Source organism: Onychomys torridus, chromosome 20 (genome assembly GCF_903995425.1).
Source record: "Onychomys torridus chromosome 20, mOncTor1.1, whole genome shotgun sequence".
NCBI classification, from domain to species: Eukaryota; Metazoa; Chordata; class Mammalia; order Rodentia; family Cricetidae; genus Onychomys; species Onychomys torridus.
The window spans coordinates 13,559,570-13,579,608 of NC_050462.1; the positions used below are offsets into that span (position 1 = coordinate 13,559,570).

At 48.6% G+C, this 20,039-nt stretch overlaps 1 protein-coding gene across 1 annotated transcript in view; it reads right to left on the reverse strand.

The window, feature by feature from the left end:
- Positions 1 to 451: 451 nt before the first annotated feature.
- Positions 452 to 20,039, reverse strand: part of Elk3 (ETS transcription factor ELK3) — a 65,061-nt gene continuing 45,473 nt past the window's right edge. The window contains exons 3-5 of the mRNA XM_036170209.1: positions 15,684 to 16,484; positions 6,689 to 6,811; positions 452 to 1,195 (exon numbers count right to left, since the gene is read on the reverse strand). Of these exons, the coding sequence (XP_036026102.1) occupies positions 1,097 to 1,195; positions 6,689 to 6,811; positions 15,684 to 16,484 (1,023 nt within the window). The 3' untranslated portion in view covers positions 452 to 1,096. The remainder of the gene's footprint in view (positions 1,196 to 6,688; positions 6,812 to 15,683; positions 16,485 to 20,039) is intronic.

The following is a 20,039-nucleotide window of genomic DNA, read 5'->3' on the forward strand; positions in this document are numbered from 1 at the left end:
TACCTGGTGTAATACAGTCATTTCTTTGTGGTATGAGTTCATCACTGTCTGTGAGCATGTTCCACTCTTGGTTTTTGTCCCCCACCCCTTTTTTTCTAGGAGGGACCAGAAGCAGATTGCTGGGGACTGTACCCAGGGCCTACCACATGCTAGACACACACTCTACTGAGTACACCCTCAGCCCCAAAACATTCGATTTTTAAATATTAGTTGTCATGCCAGGATTCTAAAGGAACCCTAACTCCCAGAAGTGATAAAGATACCAGATGGTTGTCGTTATAGGAAATCAAGAGAACAGAGATAAAAACACGTAAACCTGGGAAGTACCCATAAGAGTTCTGCTGGTGTGGACGTAATGTAGTTTCAGTATCCCAGAGCAGAAAGGCTACTTTAAATGGCTAAGCAGCTGGCCACTCCAAAGCTCATCTTTTTAAAAATGCACTTTGGAACGTGTTCTTTAAAGAATGTTTATTGTCTAAATATGGCTTCGTTCATTCTTATAAAAACATTACTTGGACATTTTATTTACTGGTTTTCATTTCAAAAGAGGGTCTAAGGCAGTTCTTACAGTGATAGGAGCACACTTTTCATGTTTCCTACTTGCGAAAATAACATTCTTCCAAGAGCTGTTTGATGCAATTTTGTCCTTCAAACATTTTCTCTTAACACTAGAAATACATAAATCAAGTACATAAAACTAAATGCAAAGGAAGGCACAGCTGGTTATATCGTGTATACAAGCAGAGTTCAGCATATGCAGAATTAAAGCAATAAAAAGCTTCACATCCTTATTAGTTATATAGAAAACATTAAGAAAGGTTCTTCACTGTCAGTGCTCAGCACTTCAGAGCTGAAAGGATCGAAAACAGAAACATTAAAATCCACTTACTGCAGACCAGACTTCCATATATAGCTGAATATATAAAAATGGTTCTTAAAATGCTAACACACATCCAGATTATCCGTGTTATGAAAAGTGCACACCAAATCAACAGGGTTTCACAGTGTCCTTCTCATGACACAGGTGAACTAGCCCACGGGGACAAACTGGCTTCATCGGTTTTGAGTCCTTTGTTGCTGCCGCCACCACCAGCCATCATGACTTCTGAGAGCCGGAGGAGAGCAGTACTGGGGACGGAGCTCTGTCCAGACTGGGCAGTGGCACCGGCATGTGACCATTGAGCAGTGTGGGGAACTGTAAGAGATGAGAGGCATTCAGTAATTGTGGCAAGTGTATTGAGGAGTTTGCCTTCCTCTCACGCACAGACACACCAGTGGAGGTAGTTCTCGGCACCCAGGGATGGGAGTTGGTCACTGATCTGTTTCACAAAGGTTACCTAGAGCCACAGAGGGAGGCCCAGAAAATGCCCCTATTCTGTAAGCCCGAGGTCCCAAAGCATACTTTACATGTTTCTGTAAAACTTACTCTACTAGTGTTTTTAAAGGTTCTCAGCTATATAACCTGCTGATTTGCTTTAAATATTGGGGGCGGCGGGGGGGGGGGGGGGGGGGGGGGGAGGGACTGGAAACCAAGATTCTTTACATATAAGTCAGTAATCTCGAGTTTCGAAATTCGCTGTCAGTTTTCCATAGCATGGTAAAATTGTCCGTCAGGGAGCCGGACAAACAGCCCAGCAGTTAACAGTGCTGATTGCTCCCTTAACAGAGGGCCCGAGCTTGGTTCCAGCACCCACACGTGGCTCAACACTTAATTCCTATGCCAGAGATCTTGTTGTCCTGGCCTCTGTGGGCATGCACACACACAGACACATAATTAAAAATAAGATGACTCTTTCTGTAAAAGAAAGACTGTCTTAATATTGGAGATGAGAAAGTGCTTTCTCTGACTTAATATCAATGCATTCAATGACAGTCAGAGAAGGAGACAGTGAGACTTCTGTATTATTGGTAAGTAGAATGGTAAATACAGAATGGAAGCATTATGGTTTGACTTCATGACCTAACAAATCCTTCAGCTATAATCCTAAATGAAGAAGACCGAGGAAAAGCATCTTTTTAGCATGTGACTGCTCACAGCTAGAGTTCTGCTTGACAAAGAAGAAATGTGTCCAGTTGATCTGCCAGGTGCTCTCCTAGCTTAATCCCTGTTTAATCCAGGAAAGTTAAATATTAAACTTCAACACCAAATATCAAACTACAGAGCCTGGCACATGTTAGAAGTCCAATAAATATTTGCAGAATGAGTAAATACTTTTTTTTTTTTAATTTTTCAAACTATTTCAGTAACACATCCAACACTGCCTTCTCAGGGGCTCCCATTTCATTGGGTGTCTAGGAATAGAAAGTAAGCGTTCTTAGGCTCACTTTATAAATGAGAAAAAACAACCCAAAGAGGTTCTGATTAACTAAAAGTCATAGCTCATAAGCAAAACTAAGTTTTCTCTCCAGCTCTGCTAAACTGCCCAGTTTTTTAATGGTAACCGGCAAATAGAAGTTTTCTGTCTTTCCGGCAGCTTTGGGATCCTTGCATTTTGTGGGACTCTGTTTCACGTGTGTTTCTAGATCTATCCGAATGCGGTTTACACCGTCTAAGCCACGGTCAATGTCCTGGTCACCACTCCCATGGTGACTTCGGATGAACAGCAGAACTGGCCTTGAGCGTTCCTTCTTTGAGATCGGTTGCGTCTTCTCTGTCATAACCCCTTCAGAGGTGGCTATAAAAGCATTGTCTTTAGTTTCAGCTTCTTCAGTGTGTTAGAAATCCCTGTGTATGCACTCGGCTAAACGTCTCTTGATGGGCTTTTGGGTTTTTTGTTTGTTTGCTTGTTTTCCTGGTGTGTTTATTCACTTTTCTTTCACCACAGCCTTTCTTTCCTTCTTTCTTTCTTTCTTTTTTTTTTTTTCGAGACAGGGTTTCTCTGTGCAGCTTTGCACCTTTCCTGGAACTCGCTTTGGAGACCAGGCTGGCCTCGAACTCTCAGAGATCCGCCTGCCTCTGCCTCCCGAGTGCTGGCTGGGATTAAAGGCGTGCGCCGCCACCGCCCGGCCAACCACAGCCTTTCTTAAATTGCAACATTCTCCCAGACCTCCCCTCTCTTCTCCAGTGCATACCCTGAACTTGATAGCTACACTCACTTTAGGTGTTTGAATCCAAAGCCTCACAGACCCTGCTCTTTGGCGCTCTGAGTCTGTGAGAGGCAGGGTTGGGAATACGGGCCAACGGGAACCAGAGCTCCTCCATATACTATTGTGTGGCCGTGGGTAAATCTCATCTTTGAAGTACAGACGTGACTTAGGCTGAAGTCTGCACTCAGTAAGCAAAGTGTAACTTAGCACACTGACGCATGCCCGCTGGTATTAATAGCATCTCCACCTTCTAAGAACCCACCAGCTTTGTTCATACGTAATTTTCAGTACTTACCCTAGTCCTCAAACCCAACCCCAAGTCTTTCTCTTACCTCTGAACCATCTGCTGAACACATGCCTGCTACAATTCGGATCTATATGATGTACTATCATTTTATATTCTGTCCCTTAACTGGCTCTCACTTTTCCTCCACACGCATATCAGTGGGATTTTCCTAACATACTCTCATACCTGTGGTGTATAACATATTAACAGGGTGAGGGCGGCAACTCGTGAGCACACAGTTCGAGGCCTGTAGCTGCTTTTCCCACCTGATCCGTCACCAGCCACGCAAATGTGTTATACTTCTTTCTGTAGAAGCCCTGTCCCTCTCTGTCTGAGCTCAGGTGGAGCTTCCTGGGGCCTTCTACATGGTCTCCAGCTGGGAAGAGCTCTTCCATTCCCTACTGATCCAGCTCCAGCCCTTCATCGGCTGCATCTCCTACAGGCCCTGCCACAGAGGACTGTAAAAAACGTGCCAAGCTAAAAAGTGACAGGACACGTTCTCAGTTGGGGATTGCTTCACCTCTCCCTTGTTTCCGCGTGTACCTGCCTGTGAGGTGCAGTCCTGATCTGATCACCTGGCCAGCTGAAACCGAACCACGCTGTATTTGTAGATCAGGCTCTCGAGTCATGCGCAACCGTCTTTGGCGCCTATCTCTTCACTAAAACATACTACAGATAGAAGGCATACCTCTGTCCTTCTCTCTTCTTTGCTGAAACCCTGCCAGATCTGCCCTAATTATGGTAGTGCACACCTGTAATCCCAACATCCAGAAGGCTGAGGCAGGAGGACTACTGTGAGTTTAAGGCCAGCCTGGGCTACAAAGTGAGTTCCAGGCTAGCCAGAGGTGCAGTGTGTGGCCCTGTCCCTTTCCCTCTAAGATAGACAGGAAGATACATAGTTGTCTCAGGAGATCTTCTGTAGAGGACAAATCTTTCCCTAGTGATTTCCACTTGCTTTTCCAGAGATCACACAGGAAACTTGTATTCTCTCTTTCGTTTATTAACACCTATTGTATGTAAATAAGGCTTGTTAATTTTATTCATTTGGAAGGGGCACAATAGTAGTCTGAATTCTGAGAGATCCATTTTGATGCCTATTATTTTTAGTTGGAAATCTCATTCCTGTTGTTTACCATTTTTAAAACTGCCACCTCTAACTTTTACCATACTCTATTGCTCTTTTTGTTTGAAACGAGCAATGGTACTTTAAAAGGTACAAAGTTGTTTTCCCTTGTCGCATGGATGCAGCCGTAACTTAGGAACATCAGGCCATGCAACCTGTCAGCCATCCAGGCTAAGTTGTAGCCCCGTCCCCCAACCTCCCCACTTGTTTTCTGAATGGCTCTTGGAGTGAAAACAGGTTGGTTTGGTAAAATTAAAACTGAAATTCTTTGCAGATGACCTTTATATGCAATAAGCTGCAGAATTTGAGGCATAAATTAGGAACCCCTACTCCACAACAGTTCTCAGAACATGGTTCCTACACTAGAGCATCATTAGAAACCTAAATAAAATGTTTTATCAGGCTGGGCAGTGGTGGTGCACACCTTTAATCCCAGGACTCGGGAGGCAGAGGCAGGTGGATCTCTGTGAGTTCGAGACCAGCTTGGTCTACACAGAGAAACCCTGTCTCAGGGGAAAAAAATGTTTTATCAGACCCTATGCAAGACCTCATGAATCAGAAGCCCTAGGGTGGGCCTGGCATCTTTACTTGATACACTATCCATGTGACTCAGGTGCATGCTGACTTCACAGAACCACGGGTATATATTATGGGCAGCTCCCCGCTCCTAAAGGTCCTGGGCTATCTATGGACTGTGGGCATGAACTGTATTTACTGTTGGGGAATAGGAACATAAGATTCCACTGGTCCTTTGTGACTTTCCAAGGAGGTCTCCAAGCCTCCCAATAGAATGGAAATGAGAGGCTGCTTGTCATTTAGGTATTTACTGAACTCAACAAAAGCTCCATGTCAGAGTCTTTAATAGAGTATTGTAGTCCTAATTCCAAGGAGCCGCTGCATTCCTGCAACTCCTTCCCAATCCCGCTTCGACAGGAACATGCCACTTCCGGTGAAAATCCTAACCATCGCCATGTTCACTGTGCCTGACTGGAACTGAGCTGTGATGGGACTGAGGGCCAGAGAGAGAAGGAAACCCGAGAACTCCAGGGAATAGTCACATCATGACACCCTACTCCAAGCCTGCTAGGAAACCAGGGGGAGCATGATAGCAATCAAAACCTCTGTGGCTCACCCGTTCTTCCAAGGAGACCCTGAATCCCAGTGTGTATACATTGTGTTCCTGCAGAGAGATACTCAGCAAATACGAACCTTGATAAGCACAAGGAGCAACTGAGGAGACCGGAGCTCCTCACACCTTCTAGTGACATCTGCACCTTGGTGTCTTGTCACTAGGTCATCAGTAATGATTGACATTTGTGCACCAGTTGATATCCTAGATGCTGGGAAATAGCACAGTGGCCAGAATATGATTCCCGTCATTTGGGGGCCTACTCTTTAGTAGAGTTTGCCAGACAGGCAGTCATAATACAACATGCTAAATGCAGTGTGAGCAAGGAGCTACGGTCAGTTTGGGGTGAGCCATACTAGGGCAGGGGAACAGGCTAGATGACCGAGCTTGAACTCGGGAACGAAGAGCTGGCATCGTGTCCGGCTACCTTTGCTTCCTGCCTGCCCCTGCCTATGTTCACATACGACAGTCACCCCTTGAGTTGGTGAGTAGCTGTCTTTGGGACTCGGAGGAAATACTGACCTCCGCGTGATGATGGAAAGAATCCAGGAAGATTCCAGAACCTGAATGAATAATGAATGTGTTACCCCTAACTCAGGGAGGTCCTTCATTATTCTTTAACCATATGCTGCACAGTATTGTATTACAAAATTAGAGTTAGGTTATAATTTATAGACTGGTCCAGGTAACTTCTCCAGTTTGGAAAAACTTTTTTATTTTTTTTAATGTTTTCTATGTGAATATATTGGCTTGTTGGATTCATATTTTAAAGTCCTTTATTGAGTGTTTGTGACAACTATTTTTTAATTTTAAGTAATTCCTGTAGTAGATTTCCAGTTTTCCTAGTCATGTACTAATATCCAGAACACTTGAACAATCCATGTTTGGATTCCTGACATGAGCATATCTCTTCTGCCTCAGTGAGATGTCTGTCTCTAAACGGCTGTGCAGCCCAATCCTTATGAATCCCCCTTGGAAGCTTAACATAGTCACTGAGTATATATAGAATGTAGAGGAAAAGCCATGGGTGAGCCATGTTGGAAAGTTAGTTCCAAACCCTTACCTGGAAGAGTGTGTTTGGCCCTTGCAGCCTGGCCGGACTCAATGGAGCTACAGGACTAAGGCTGCTCCAGAAATGTATGCTGGAGAGCAGCGGACTCGGGGTCAGCAGCAGTCCATTCGGTGTCTAGAAGACAAGGCAACAGGCAGGTCTGGTTAGGGCTTTACCTAACGCCAGCCGTGACCAAAAGGAGCCCAGGAACCGGTTAGGTGCACTGGCCGTGGAGAGTGAACCAAACCTTCCCTTCTCAGGAAACCGGGCAACTTTAGTTCCGTCTGCACGGCTCTGAGTAGTCTTATTGCTCATTTTATCCACAACTCTTAGGCAAGTCCTCCTGCCTAAACATTCTGGTGGAAAAGTCAGGTTTGTGGCAGCTTGTCAGAACAGTTCCCTCAGCCCCTCTCCCAGTCAGCAAAGAAGTGTGCTGACAAACAGCGTCCCTAGGAGGGCTTCATTTCTTACCATACTCTTCAGCCACGGTGGACACCTATTACTTACACGGGCACACACATGTTCGTAAAAGTCTTCTCAGGCTTCACTGACTGTTATCAACAGCCCTGTAATAACTGACATTCTCTTAGCATAGTCTGCAGCAGCTTGTTCAGAATCCCTGAGCTGAATTTGCAGACTTCCCTCAGGGTGTGGGGCTGGGACGAATTCATCACCCTGGCAATGGAAAGTAGGGCTGTAGGGCCAGAACTTAGCATTTCTTAGAAGTGACGGGATTGGCATTTGCTTGCCCACACTCGGCAGGAGTCCTGGCCCACAAGCCTGCTAAAGGGCAGGAGAAACAACCCGCCCAGGCCAGGAAATCTGCACAGTTTTTATTCTCCGCAGAGGCAAGCTCCCTGGCCCAGGGTGTCTGCGCCTCTGGTGACCAGAAGGAGCCCCTCAATAAGGCTCTTTGTGTAAGAACTCAGCAAAGGCGCCAGCGTTTCAGATTGCATCATGCTGGATGCTGCCGTGTTATTTTTTCCTAGAACTGGCCTCAGCAGCTTCAATAATTATCAGGAACATTTGAGCTTAAACCCAAATTGAAAGGTTTGCTCTGTTCGGCCAAAAACAGACAAACATCCAGCCAAAGTGCTGACAGGTAAACAAATTTAAACCAAGTTATGTGAGTCTTTGGTTCCAAGGCATTTCCTTCTACACAGTGAATGGCCTGCAAGGTTACTAGGATAAATTTGTGTTTTGAATCAGCAGCGCTCCATTTTTTTCTAGTCGTAGGCAATCTCACAAGTATGCTAGGCCAGCTGGCCTCACAGTTAAAAATTAATGAACTCTGCCAAGGTTCCCATGTCAGAACCTTCTCCACTCACTAGCTAGACAACCTAAGACAAGAAATCTAGCCTCTGGACCTCGATTGAATCTGTTAAATGGTAAGAATGAAATGGATGCTATTACTGCTGGGAAGATCTAAAATCCATCTGAAACTCTCAATCTATATACAGCCAACACTGTATCAAGTCTAAGAGACTCAAGTCATGCCAAGTCCTAATATTTTTGTAAACTAGTGAGTCAGTATTAACTATAAGATGTACCTGACATACTCATTGAAGGGGCTTTATCTATTCATGGAAGAAATTCTCCATTGTGTAGAGAAAAGTTCTGTGCAAGCAGCTGCAGCTGTGTTGGGCTCCAGTCCACAGACTCAGGTGATATACATGATACTCCAAAGCCAGGTTCGAACCACAGTGTGTCACGTTAACATTTAATACCCAGTGTTAGGTGGTTTTTGGTTTACCCTCAATGAAGACTTCTCAAAGTCTACACAGTCTTCTACACCATACAGGACAGCTACATGTCTCTCACCCAAGGCCACAAGTTCACACCTCTGGGCAGTATGTAAAACAGAGGATTTCTGTTTCCGCAGTCTACAATTTACATTCTCCTCTGGATTGGAGGTGTCTGCACATTTGTTCCCAAGGAACACAGGATGTACTTAGAATGCAGGGGCCTTCTGTTTCTCATGGTAATACAGTTGAAATGTCTTCTATAATTTATGCAAATAAACGTGAAATGACTTCATTCGCTCCTCCTCTGATCGCTGCTCTCCCTGGAGATCCTGGGGCCTTAAAAGAAGAACTACTCAGGAGTCATCTCAGGACATGGCAGAGCCATGTGTCTCTGCCTGCCCTCCTGGAGGGTGAGTGCCTGCAAGAAGGGCCTGGGGGGCTTGGGGAGAGGAGAGCTAAAGGAAGAATCCATACTGCCTCTTTCGGTCCACCTGTGTATGTCTGTCTTAACAAATGGCCATGGGAGTCCCTGACCCAGGTGAAAGCCACCCAAGGTCAATGGGCACCCATTTACAAGGAAAAAGGGGTTCCCCACAAGGATCTCCTTCCTCTTCCTCACCATTCAACTTCACTTAGACATGTGACCTCTAACCACAGAAGCTGGCCTCACTCAGATGGGATGTGCCTTTGTGCCCTGGTCCATGGTCCTTTGTCTGCGTCACATCCTTCAGCCTTTTCTACCTGTCTCCCTCTGCCCATCAAAACAACGCCACCTTCTCAAAGTAGACTTCTGGCCTCTCCTCAAGCAAGTGGAATTTCTACCCACAGCCATTGGGGAATTTCTTCATTCTTGTTTTCCTCCTGATTACTCAGTCCCCAAGTGCTAGATGAGCGGAAGAACTTTGCAGCGTTGTACTCTCCCATCAGAACCCAAGACAAGTCTCACTGGGTACCAGTGGCTCCACCCAGCACTTCTCACCCCGCCCCCTGCCCTAAACTCCTCCCTCCCAGGGTTGGGGCTTTGCTTCCCCTCCCCAGGCTTGATCCCTACATATTTCAACCATTTTGGCCATGCTGGCCTCTTGGCCCAGGCTACCTCTCTTCATAGGCAGTTCCTCTCTTGCTCTCCCTCTTTCCTCCCAGGGTCCAGTTTAGTCTGCTGGCCATGTTCAGCCTGGGCTCTTCCCTCTGCCTGCTTTCGTATCGTCCATAAAAACCCACTCTATACTTGAGAGGTAGTCATGGCCTCATCCTCTTAATTCATGTTTTCCATTCAGCTTCTCTGCCTGGGATGACCCACGTGCTTAAAACTGAACTCATCTTTCATACCCACTGCTTCTTAAGACTTCCATTTCAGCAGGCAGTACCATCAGTCCTGATGTATATGTATCTCAGTGTATACCCTAACTGACACTGGAAATATTTGCAGAAGCAAGAAAAACACAAGACATGATGTCGATGTCTGCACACATGGCCCTTCCTTCAGCATCCAGTCACGAAGGCACCAATAGACTCTATTTCTGCTTCATCTGCATTCAAGACTCAACCAGGATGTCACTCACCCAGTGATATTCTACAACAGCCACCTAGACCAGTTCCCCTGCCTCACACGTTCCCCCCCATCCCCCCCCCCATATTCTGTACATACTGCCAACTTATTCACTCTGAAACACCATTCGTTCAAAATCCATTCAGTTTCAGGACAAAAAAAAAAAAAAAAAAAAAAAAAAAAATGGCCTTAGCGGCCTTAGCCATACATGACATGCTCACCAACCTCTCCACACTCAGCTTCCCTCACTACCCAGCTTGATTCCCATGGTTTTTGCCATCCCTCACACGTTGGTGACTCCTTAACTCTGTCCCCTGGTTCTCTGAGCTGGTACATCTTGACCTGAGTGTATCTTCTGATACCCACACCTGATACCCTTTCTCCAGTCGCTTCCCGTGGTCTTTGTGTTCAACCTCCAGCTCTCTCTCACCCCTCCAGTCACCATGGCTTATGGCCAGTACCCTCCAAATGTCTCCCAGATCCATTTCCTCTGGCTGTGTTTGTCCCAGCCTTACAGCTTCACTATCCTTTAGCTGGAGTGTTTATTACAAGGTGTCCTAACTGGATAGATACAGCTGCCCCTTCTAGATGTATACCATCAGGGTGATTCCTCCCACACAGTTAATACTGTCACTCAGACCCCTCCGGCTTCCTCCGGCTCCCCCACACTGCTGACCTTGAGGACACCTTCCCATCTGACTCAATTACAGCTCTTCCTCTGATCCCAGAGCTCATCCACATCCTCATCTCACGCTCTTCTCAGCCCACATCGCTCCCATTCTGTGTGCTGGAAAGGTTCCTACTGCTCCCTCAATGCCTGCCCCAAGTGTGACCACCCATCCCTTAGCAACTCTCCATGTCCTTTTACTCCTCTGGGCAAACTAATCCCCCATTCCTAAACATCCTCTTTGTGCCTCCCAGCTCTCAGGGACTATCCCACCCAGGCCAGTATCCCTAGAGCCAACCACAGCAGTTTACACAGGGCTGGTGCTCCCCCTTCATGGTTAGGGAACAGAGCCAAATCCTCTTCTTGTTCCCTGTGCTCTTCGGGTCTCCTCTGCAGGTTCTAACTGTCTCGTGTGCGTGTGTGCATGCACATATGTGCACTTCATCATGGCTAGGTCCCAAGGTTGTAAAACTAGTCACTTACGTCCTTTTTATGTCTTGCAAAATTAATGTTGCGTGGTTCTTTATTTACTCTAACAAGGAATGTGTGTTCCACTTGGCTTACGCCTCTAGAAACTGTTAATGTCCTGTCAGCTCATGTCTCAGCCTCTTAGGTGGTTTTCGTGACCCTCAATTATATATTGGCCCATATTCTTTACCTTGTGAGCAGCACCTGTAAGCTCAAGAGAACGAGAACCGTGTCTCTCTACTAACCCTAGGCAAGCAAGGAAGTGTCTGGGTGTTCAGTGACCAGCTCCGTTCGAGCTGATTAAAAAGAGGAGGAGGCATTCGCTACATTACAGAAGAGACTGGCAGCATCTCCTCAGTGGCAAGTATCTGCTGATGTCTTGAGTGGGTGCTTGAAACAACAGGAAATCATTCAGACTTTAGGAAAAGTCAAGGAGGAACCCCAACACATGCACCTTAAAACCAACGCAGGAGGCAAACAGACTCCGTGATAGTAGCACCCCAGTTAAACATTATTTTAGAAAAGTTTGGTTGGGGTGAAGGCTCTGGCCACCATGCCCAAGTTCGATCTCGGGGACTCACATAGTGGAAGGAAAGAACCAACTCCTACATGTCCTCTGACTTCCACATGTGAGCTGTCGCACACACCCCGCCATCACACATACAATAAAATATATAATTTTCAGAAGTGACGATCTCTAGAAAGCCACAAGGTTGTCTTAATTCAATAAAAGCATAGTTTTAAAGACTTGAAAGAGGACTGGAATGCCATAAGAGTTTGTGCAGCTCCGATCTGAAGGAAAGAGGTAAGGAGAATCTCATGCATTGTATGGGGTAGAAGTACTGAAAAGCAGTGGTAAAGACAAATGAGAAGAAAGAGCCATGAGCCATCAATAGCAGAGAAGCAACAAGGGGACCCAGGGCACAAGGAGGGAGGCACTCCCTTGGGGTGTTTATCTGGGGCAACCCACAATGTTGGAGCCAAGAACCTTCTCGCCTACTGCAAAGACCTCCTACAAGGAAGTTCTCAGCCTGTACAGAAAGGTCATCATAAACAAAGCTGGAGGCTTGGCTGGGGAAGTGTTAACAGAGTAACAGAGTAAGAAGGAAGTTGAACGACCCTTGAAAGAAGGGAGAGAAAAACCCTGTTTTTCTTCTGAGGATGGTACAGGAGACAGGAAGATGGAAACCACCCTAGAAGCGGAGCGGACAGGATGCCTGCACTCTGGTTGCTCTCCCTTGCTCCAGACTCCTGCTTTCTGACTCCGGATCAAAGCCGTCTGGCCACCCCATAATAAAGGAAATCGAGTTTAGCATTTCAGACCTAGCAGGCTGTCTCCACTCAGTCAGCACTAATCCGGGCAGCCGCTGAGCAAACACCCTGGGGCATGCATACTCAGACTCTGAGGGTGAATGCATGCCCCGAGCTAGAACGGATCTGATTTCAGCATCTTTCACAGTACAGGTGAGATGAACATGAGTCTTGGCATAAACGAGAAACGTAATGCATCAGCCTTGGATCCTGAGTGAGTTAACTTCGCCTTGGGGAGACGCAAGGTGCAAAAAAAAAAAAAAAAAAATGAACCCGGAAGTTCCAGCTGGCACTTCAGACTGCCAAGGTGCCTGGTTAGAGGCCAGGGGGGCTTCACACCCCAGCTCCTCCCCCTCTGCCTTCAATTTGGTAGCTTGTGCCAACAGAGACAGCCAAGCAGCCTGGCTTCTGGGCGACACTCGGATAGGACCTCTGTGGCTGAGCTCTGGTGGCCTCACGTCTCTGGACCTATCTGACCTATCTGATGTTTGTTTGAGTTTTACAGTCCCTTGTTGGAGAAGTTCTTGACTGTCTGCGCTGGCAACTGTTGCTTATTATAAACTTAAAACCCAGGTTCTTTATAGCTCCTGTTTAAAAGCATCACAAGTGTCCCTGCCATGAGGTGGCTCTGGCACCCAGGGATTGGTGGAATCACGCTGGTTTTCTTCTCTGCACATCAAGCTGGAGGTGAAAAGTTCAAATCTAGATTTGGATCTAATGAGGTATGTATGTGGAAAAGGACAGTAATCACATAACACGGCTCGTCAAGGCTCCACACTTTTAGGGGGACTGGGTTAGTGGAGCACACCGTTCCTCTCTTGTAAAGAAAGTTTCCCCTCTAGGAAAAGGTTTAGAGGGTGTTCTCACAGGTGACCAAATGCCATGTGCCAACAGGGCCCCACTTCATAAAGCCACCCCACAGGAGAAAAAAATGTTTCCATGGCTAAGGGGAAGTGCTAACTAAGGTGGGCAAGGAAGCCCATGAGCCAGGGAGTAAACCCTCCCATAAGAAGGTTTCAACGGGATGTTGTTCATTCTGGTTCTGAGCCTTGTCCCGCAAGAGGGAGAGCCGAGGGTGGGTGGGTAAGCTTCTGGAGCAACCTGTTGGGGGGAGCTTCTCTACAAATCTAAATCTTACACTGATTTCAAGCACAGCCAGTCCTGAAGGACCTCAGGCTTGTCAGGATAAGCCCGAGAGGCCCGTCTGGTCCCAGATAAACCACCAACGGCTGAGAGAAGGCAAGTGTGACTGAGTTCTACCATATCTCTGCCCTTCCCCCATCTCTGTTGCCCACAACCACACCAGGAGCAGGGCCCACACTCCAGGAACGTAAAGGAACCCCAAGCACCCTGCTTCCACACTCTCTCATTCTCTGTCTCTCCCAGAAAGCCTAGGCCCATTTTTGAATTTCTTAGTACTCAATGAATGTGGAGACCTCTCAGTTTGACTCCCAGATGCCTGAGGCCTACAGGCCTCTGCTACAGAAGTATTCTCTCCAGGCTCTAGGCCAGAGGTTCTCTCTCCTGGGATTAACCCTTTATTCACATGCTACGATCCCTATTTCAGGTCAAGGTCCCCAGCCCTGCCAGCCTCAGCCCTTCTGAGAGGTTCACCCTACTAAGTTCAGAGTAGCTAGGCCCAAAGCCACACTAGAAACCTGAGGGATTTTCCCCGAGATAGCCAGGGCTACTTCGGGTGGAGTAGATGATCCAGGCTCCCAGAGAACATAAACACTAAGCCAGGAGGTGACCTGGCCTGGATCTAGACCACTCTCAACTTTACAGTCACAAACACGGAGGCCAGACTGTCCACCTGGTAGCTCTGATCCCTTACTCGCCTGAGCTGAGCGGCAGCACCAGCTGCTACTTCAGAGGCAGCCTCTTGGTGTTGCCAGGCAGCCCCGCTTAGTTAGGGAATGCTAATTGAGGAGTGTGTGTGCCCGTCCCAACCTATCACAAGAGTCCTGCACCGGCCTTTCCTCGGTCATGAATGCCATCACTGCCACTTCCCAAGAGCAAGCGGTCATGACACCCCTGTCTGGGAAGCCTTGCAAAGCAAAGTAGCAAAGTCTTGCAGCTGGTCTGCGGAAACTGTGGTCTGCCATCAGGGTCAAACAGCTGCTCATCCACCCCACCCCCGATCCCCATAAAATGGCGGCAGAGAGTGTTTGGCTTCTGAGTGGATGCTGGTGGCAGACCAAACAGGTCCAAACTCATTCCTCCTACTTACAGCTATGGAACCCAGGTAAGGTACATCAGCCCCGTACCCCGGTCACCTCAGCTAGGCAGTTGCAATGACAACAGTATCCACACCAGGGGGCTGCTGTGGCATGGATGGCAAGGTGTGCCACCGGTGTGTGGCGAACATCTGGCCCATGCCAAGAATTTGGTGTCTACTGTTGGGGCCAATCAGGATGGCCATGACCATGACAGAGGCGGAGGCCAGAATTCCAGCCCATCTACAGTGTGATCCCACCTGGAGCCACAAAGCTCCAGGATGATAATGCCTGGCAGCTCGTTGGAGCTGGCTAAGTAGGGTAGCACGGCCACCATCCCAATGTACGGTCACTACACGGCATCACTCAGAGATCACTGTCCCCCTGTCACACATCTAGGAAGGTGGGGAGGTAGAAGCAGACGCTAAGCCAATGCTAAGCTCTACCTACCACTACCATGCCGTGGTCCAGGCCCACCTCTTCCTTCTGTCCTGCAGCTGAACCACAAACCATTGTGACACTTTGCAGGGGGGGGGGGGGGGAGGCCATCTTCTCCAGGAACTCACAGCAGCTAAGACTTTCACACTCTGTGAGCTGGCTCTCCTCTCCCCGGGGAGCTTCCCCCAGCACCCCTGCTTTTGGTGGGGGCTTTCCTTCTGCATGGAACCCTTGAGTTTCTGGTTACAGCTCAACATGACACACGAAGGTCCACACTGTGATTTGTGAACACGGACCTTCTTATCAGGACGCACACGTGGCTTCTACGTGCCTTCAGAAAATTATGCCATAAAAATGTCCTAAGGCCTAAATGTCCCCCCAAAAGTGCAAATGTCCCCAAAGATCTCCCCACCCTCATAGCCTATGTGCATGGTCCATCTGAAGTTGCTCTGGGTCACAAAGAGCAAGTGTCCCTCTGTGGCCAGCACACCAAGCCTGTCCTCGTGTGCGCCTCTCAGTATATACACAGTGACTCTGGGACACTGGCCAAGGGCGAACTCTCGAGGACTATGGGGGTGGTTCTTCCCATGAGGACCCTGGGAATAGTGTTTACCTGTGCAGTGAAAAAGGCTGGAGTGAGGGATCCTGAGGGGAGGGCTGGGCTGTTGAGGGCGATGGAGCCGATGTCGGTGCCGGAGAGCAACAGCTGAGGTGCAGAGATTTCCAAGCCTTTGGGTTTCTTGCCTTTTGGGGGAAGAGATGGAGACTTGGTTTTGGAGCCCGATGACAGATTCAAGGGTTCCAGGGAATCTGAGTCATGGCAGGCTGCCCCGAGGAAGAGGCTTCTGTGTTCGGAAGGGAGGGGAGAGTCGGGGGACAGGGACGGGGACCGAGATGAGGAGGGTGACGCGGACGAAACGCTGGCAGCATTTGGCAGCATTAAAGAGGAGATCTTGGCCGAGACAGACGACGCCAGGAAAGCGGACGCTGCCGCCGCCGCGGCCTCGGATGTGGAAGGCAGGGACACCACAGGTCTGGTGACGTGCTTGTCGGTTTTATTGGTCACAAACCTGATCACAGTCCTGACTTCTTCCACAGGGGGGCTGTCATCACAAGGCTCCTCCAGCTTCTCCGTCTTGATGGCCTTGAAGGCCTCAGGAGGGTTCTGCAGGGAATTGATGGTGAAGGAGGAGTACAGGCCGGAGTGGATGTATTCGTTCCGGCTTGTGCTTTTGAGGGCGGACAAGCCATGCTTGTGGACCTCTCGGCCTTCGGGGGACACCTTACAGTCACTGTCCTGCAGCAGGAGGCTCTCCCGGCTGATCTCCACCGCGTGAGGATCCATTTTTAGGATATCCGGGAAAGAGACGAACTTGTACACAAACTTCTGCCCAATCACTTTCTTGATGATGTTCTGCGAATACAAAAGCAGACATTTAAAAAATGGGTGAGCCGGAGACAAGGAATGATGGAATGTTGGCGCAGAAGCCCCCAAATACTCCTGACGTCCACAGGGTGGCTAAGAGGAGTGACGTCAGAAACTGAAGGCTCCATTTGTGCTCTGGTCCCGCTGCCCAGGAATGATGGGCTCTCCAGCCTTTGGCCACTTTCTCATCCACATTATTGGGATGATTTTGTAATAGCCAAAGCTACCTGCTGGGATGATTCATACCTTCGCTCACAGAATCTGCACAGTAATCCTACAAGCAGGGTAGGACCGCATTTCAGATCGTCAGCATCCACGAAAAAGCTGGCCAGGTGTGGTGACCAGCACTTGGGATACAGGGGGTCTCTAGGGCAAGCTGGCTAGCTAGACTAGCCTGAATCTGTATCGAGCTCCAGATTCAGCCAGAGTTCCTGCCTCGGTAAGTAAAGTGGAGAACAACCAAGGAGCCGGGCGGTGGTGGCGCACGCCTTTAATCCCAGCACTCGGGAGGCAGAGCCAGGCGGATGTCTGTGAGTTCGAGGCCAGCCTGGTCTACAGAGTGAGTTCCGGAAAGGTGCAAAGCTACACAGAGAAACCCTGTCTCAGACACACACACACACACACACACACACACACGGAAGACATCTGATGTCAACTCTGTGCCTGCACCCACATACCATGTATGCCCAGACACACATGCACACCACACATGCAAACACCAACGGTTCTAAGAATTAGGAAATAAACTTTCAGCACTGAAATGACTTATTACAGCAAGGGAGTACTTCCTTCACCCTAAGACAGTACTGTCTTACCTGCCTCTGGGCGCCGAGAGAGCACAATGAAATGGTAACCGGAAAGGACTTTGCTACAAAGCACTGGAGAAATGTGTGTTATCGCTACCCGGCAACACAACATTCTTTTCAGTCAGGCGGCCGTTTCTGGGAAGAGAGCCACTGGAGGGAAACGAATTGCCTACTTTTGGATACTGATGGCATTCCTTTCATAGTCTCAGTTGCTAGTGTCTACGTTGGGCTCTTCGATCCCTCTAACATTAGGATGTAAATGAAAACATGAAAATCATTGTCAAGGCCCCAAGTTTTCACAGCCCATGAGAAAGTGGATTTTTGTGGAAGGCTATGCTGTTCTTCAGGCTGATGGAGCCGGGAGAGTAATCCTGCAGAACCTACCCAGTTCCGTGTCTGTCTGGCAAACACTTGCTGCGGGTCTCACCCTGTGGTTGACTAAATCCTGGGTACTCCAGGGAGAAAAAGATGGCTTCCCTCTGGCTCAAAAAGCCAGCACTATTCTATGGAGAAAGGACCCTGAAGGATTTCCTTAGAAGCTCTTCCTCTTAAACCACGTGAGATAACTCATGTGAGGAAGAAGCACTTTATTGACTAGGTCACAAGTGCACCTCCCTGGTGTATAAATCCCACAGCAGTGCACAAGGAGGGAGGAAGGCAGCATCCTTCCCCTGCCAAGACAAGCAAGCGTGGGGATGGAGCCACAGCCCCAGGCTGCCAAGATCTACTGGCGCTAAAACCAGAGCCTGTCCACATTTCCACACGGGAAAGAAAGCCCAGTACCCCTGATGGAGAGATCTCCATGCCTTCTGACCCTCCTCGGGTGGTCATGGCTCATTCTAAGTATGAGCATGTTAGGTTTCCTTTTTTTAACCACCCTTTCAACAACAGAAGAGAAGGGTCCCTTTGCCCGTCACTGAGATGTTCAAGAAGAAATTCCCTGGGGCAGGTTTTTACAAGAGGCGTGCAAGGTCCCTATGTAGGAAATCCCAAACACATGAGCCCCAGAGGGAGACCTTGCCCAGCACAGCACACAGATGCTCCCTTGCCTAGGGACAGGTCAGATGAGCGTCAACATTGAACAGTCCCATGGCTGGTGTGCTGGTGCTCTGCCTGCAACTCACTATCACCCCCACCCCCACCCCCCAATCCCGTGACTCTGGCTGACCTCACTCCCACACCTCACTGGCAAATCTTCAGAGGAATGGGGGGGGAACCCCAAGATTCCACTAGCTGCTGTGTGTGTGTGTGGGGGGGGGTCATCTCTACTAAGAACAGCACCAGGCTGGGTAGAGGCCATGCCAGGAAAACCAGCTCCCCCGCCCCAAGGAAAGATTAAATAGGGGGAGTCCTGAGCCTGCCTGACCCAAGTCAGGAGAACAGCGTGGGGATTACGTCTGGATAAAGCTGTCTCCTAAGAAGAATGTGGAGAACCTACTGTGCGTGCTCATTAGAAGACAGTGGGCATGATCTGCTGCTCCATGGCAACATCCTCATTTGCCAAACCCTTTTCCTCTGCAGAGAAACAGTGGAAACAAGGGCTCAATGGGTAAAGGGCTCGGTGTGTAAGCATGAGGACCAGAGTTCAGATCCCCAGCACCCATGTGAAAAGTCAGGCATGGTGGCACACGCCTGTGACCCCAGCACTGAGGGAGGTCACAGAAAAATCACTGGGGGCTCACTGGCCAGCCAGTCTAGCCAAATGGGTGAGCTACAGGTTCTGAGAGAGACGGTGTCCCCAAAAAGTTAGGTGGGGGAAGCTATTGAAGAAGACATCTGAGTCAACCTCTGGCCTCCTCATGTATACACACAACCAGGTGCACCTGCATGCGTGCACACGTGCTCACACACACACCAAACCAGAAAAAGTAGTTATGGGAGAGCCTGTGTCAGCTGCTGGTCTGGAAGCCTCCCAGTAGGGCATTAGAAGTGCTTTTGAGCCAAGTTCACCAGCACTGGGGGTAGATGGGACAAGACCCCACAAGGACGAAGTGTGACTGTTGGGAAGAGCGAAGATGGGCTCCACCTCTTTAAAGACCAGCTGGCAAGGTGGATACCATCTGGCTCCTTAGCCACAGGGAAGGCTGAGAATGAACCAGGGCAAGGATGGGGCAGGGCAGGGGCCAAGCATCAGAGAGATGCTTCCCAGCATGTCAGGGGCTCAACATCTGTTGCCATGACAGTAACTAGCAAGGAAAATCAAGTAGTTACCCACAGGTAGAGCATGAGAAGTACGGTGGGCTAGGGAGGCAGCTGAAGCAACTTGTCTTCCAGGGCAGATCCCCAGAATAAGGGAGACCATATTAGCAGACCTCTCTAACTGTTCTGGAAGAATATTTCCTACCAAGTCCTCTGGGCAAACAGTGTAGGCAGCTGGGGTTCGCTGAGCATGCATTTGCTGAGCACTGCCTAAGAACTTTTGAAGCCATTAACTCATTTAGTCTTCCGTGAGATTATTACCCCATATGACAGATGAAGAAACTGAGGTTTGTAGACTATAAATTACACATCATCAGAAACTCATACTTGGAAGCATCTGGCTCATGAGCTCATGGTCAGAATAGAAGGTGATTTACGTCAGCCAAATCAGAGCAGCATTTGGGTAGGGCTCTTATTATGGTAAGTGACGGAGACATTCTGGAGAGGTCCGCTTTTCACCCCTTAAGTACCAGACTCACAAGTATTTGTTACTCCCTGTTACCTGGCAACCCGACAAACGCTGATGCGCGTCCAGTTG